Here is a 1,693-nt window from a genome sequence, read left to right on the forward strand (position 1 = left end):
GACCCTGCTCCGCCAGCTCTGCCCTCCCGTGGCTGCCCAGCGCCCCCGGGACAGAATCGCTGGCCAGCAGCTCCGGACCAAGGATCTAATGGCCACCCCCTCACCCCCCCCTCCCTCCCCCCTCCACCCCCGACCTCATCCCACTGTCCAGGTCATGGGTGCATCGTTGTTCCCCGGGCTGGGATCGCCTTCCGCATCCAACTCCCCAGTTGTCCTTCAAAAGCACCTGTGACGTCCTACCCTCGGAGGCGTGTCTGGAGCCCCAGGCTGGGTCCCAGGCCTTCTCTGCCCCCCACCGACAAACTGGCCACCTCGATGATTTCCCTCATCCCCTTGATTCAACGCTGTCTCTCACCCAAAGCTGACCTCACCCCACACCTGCTCACAAGCCTCCCCGAGGCTCCCCATCACCTCTGAGACAAGATCACAGCCCCTCGGGCTGGTGCTCAGGGCCTGGCCTGCTCTGTCCCAGACTTAATTCTCCTTTCTGACAACTTCTGTGCCTCTGCCCCTGCTCCCCGCCCCCACGCATGTGGCCCCTGGGAATTAGAAACTGTTCCCCACTTTCCTACCCAGGAAACTGCCTCCTTCTTATCCATCAGACTCAGTTAAGGTGTCGCCACTTCTGTGCAGATGATGAAGGTGCCCCAGTCACCTCTGTCAGAGCTCACGGACAGTGGGGCACCCACCAGCCTGGGAGACCCTCCCTGCCATGCTGCACCAAGGCCCCTGGGGACTCAGACTCACACAGAAAGTCCACACACAGGGCGATGGGCACCACAGGCCCTAGAGACGCCGGGAGCTCGTGGGGAAGGGGGCACTGAGCCCAGGTGTTCGGGCGAGGCCACCTGAGGAGGACATCACCTCTTTCATGGTGACCTTGCGCTCCACCACCCGGAACCTGCCCTGAACTCAGCGTAAACTTCATTTCTGGAGGCTTCTTGGGGAAAGGCAACCCCCACTTCCCGGTGGCGCTCCCACTGACCTCCACCCAGCCCCGTCCCATGTCCCAGCTGGTCTGTGCACCTGCGCAGACACACCCCGACGCGTGGGCGCCGCACCGGGGTCTCCGAGGGGCGCAGTGGGGACAACGACTCACCCGCCCACCTTGCAGTCGCCGACCCCGCCCACCCAGGCCCGGGTGAACAACGGATCCGCCAGGAGGGACACGGGTGTCAAGGCATCTCCAGGGAAGTACGCGCCCACGGGACAGAGAACGACGAAGAGGAGGGCTCGCGAGGGACGGCCGACACCTAGCGAGGGCTGCGATGGTCAGGAGGGGGCGTCAGGGACCCAGGAGTCCAGGTCCCCGGCCCTTCCCCTTAGGTCCCCGCCACCCTCAGCCCCGAGGGAAGCGCCCACCTCATTCCCGATGAACACAGGCCGCACATAGAGGCTGGCGCCGCTGCTGTCGGGGACCCAGTCCTTGTCCACTTCCACGAGCCGGCGGATGCACTCGAGCAGCTCGACCTTGTCGAAGCTCTGCAAGGATGCCGGCGAGTCAGGGGGGCCCCCGGGGCCCTCGCTGCAGCCGCGCCCTCCTCCCCGCACCCGGGGCGCCCCGGGCCCCTCACCGGCAGGCAGAGGCGCAGGGCCGAGCGCAGCATCCGGTCCATGTTGAGCCAGGGGCGGAACAGGCGCACGCTCCGGTCGCTGCCTCGAAATGCCTTCAGGCCCTCGAAGAGCTGCGGGG

General features: G+C 66.1%; 1 protein-coding gene across 1 annotated transcript; it reads right to left on the minus strand.

Annotated features, from left to right (window-relative positions):
- Positions 1 to 164: 164 nt before the first annotated feature.
- Positions 165 to 1,685, minus strand: LOC105310806 (branched-chain-amino-acid aminotransferase, mitochondrial-like; the record flags this gene model as incomplete). Its single annotated transcript, XM_011386912.2, has 3 exons — positions 165 to 1,263; positions 1,363 to 1,482; positions 1,575 to 1,685. Coding segments are annotated over 3 exons (399 nt in total), but the record flags the coding sequence as incomplete, so codon positions are not given.
- Between the last annotated feature and the right edge of the window lie 8 nt (positions 1,686 to 1,693).

This window comes from Pteropus vampyrus, unplaced genomic scaffold (genome assembly GCF_000151845.1).
Source record: "Pteropus vampyrus isolate Shadow unplaced genomic scaffold, Pvam_2.0 Scaffold12135, whole genome shotgun sequence".
In the NCBI taxonomy this organism is placed as follows: Eukaryota; Metazoa; Chordata; class Mammalia; order Chiroptera; family Pteropodidae; genus Pteropus; species Pteropus vampyrus.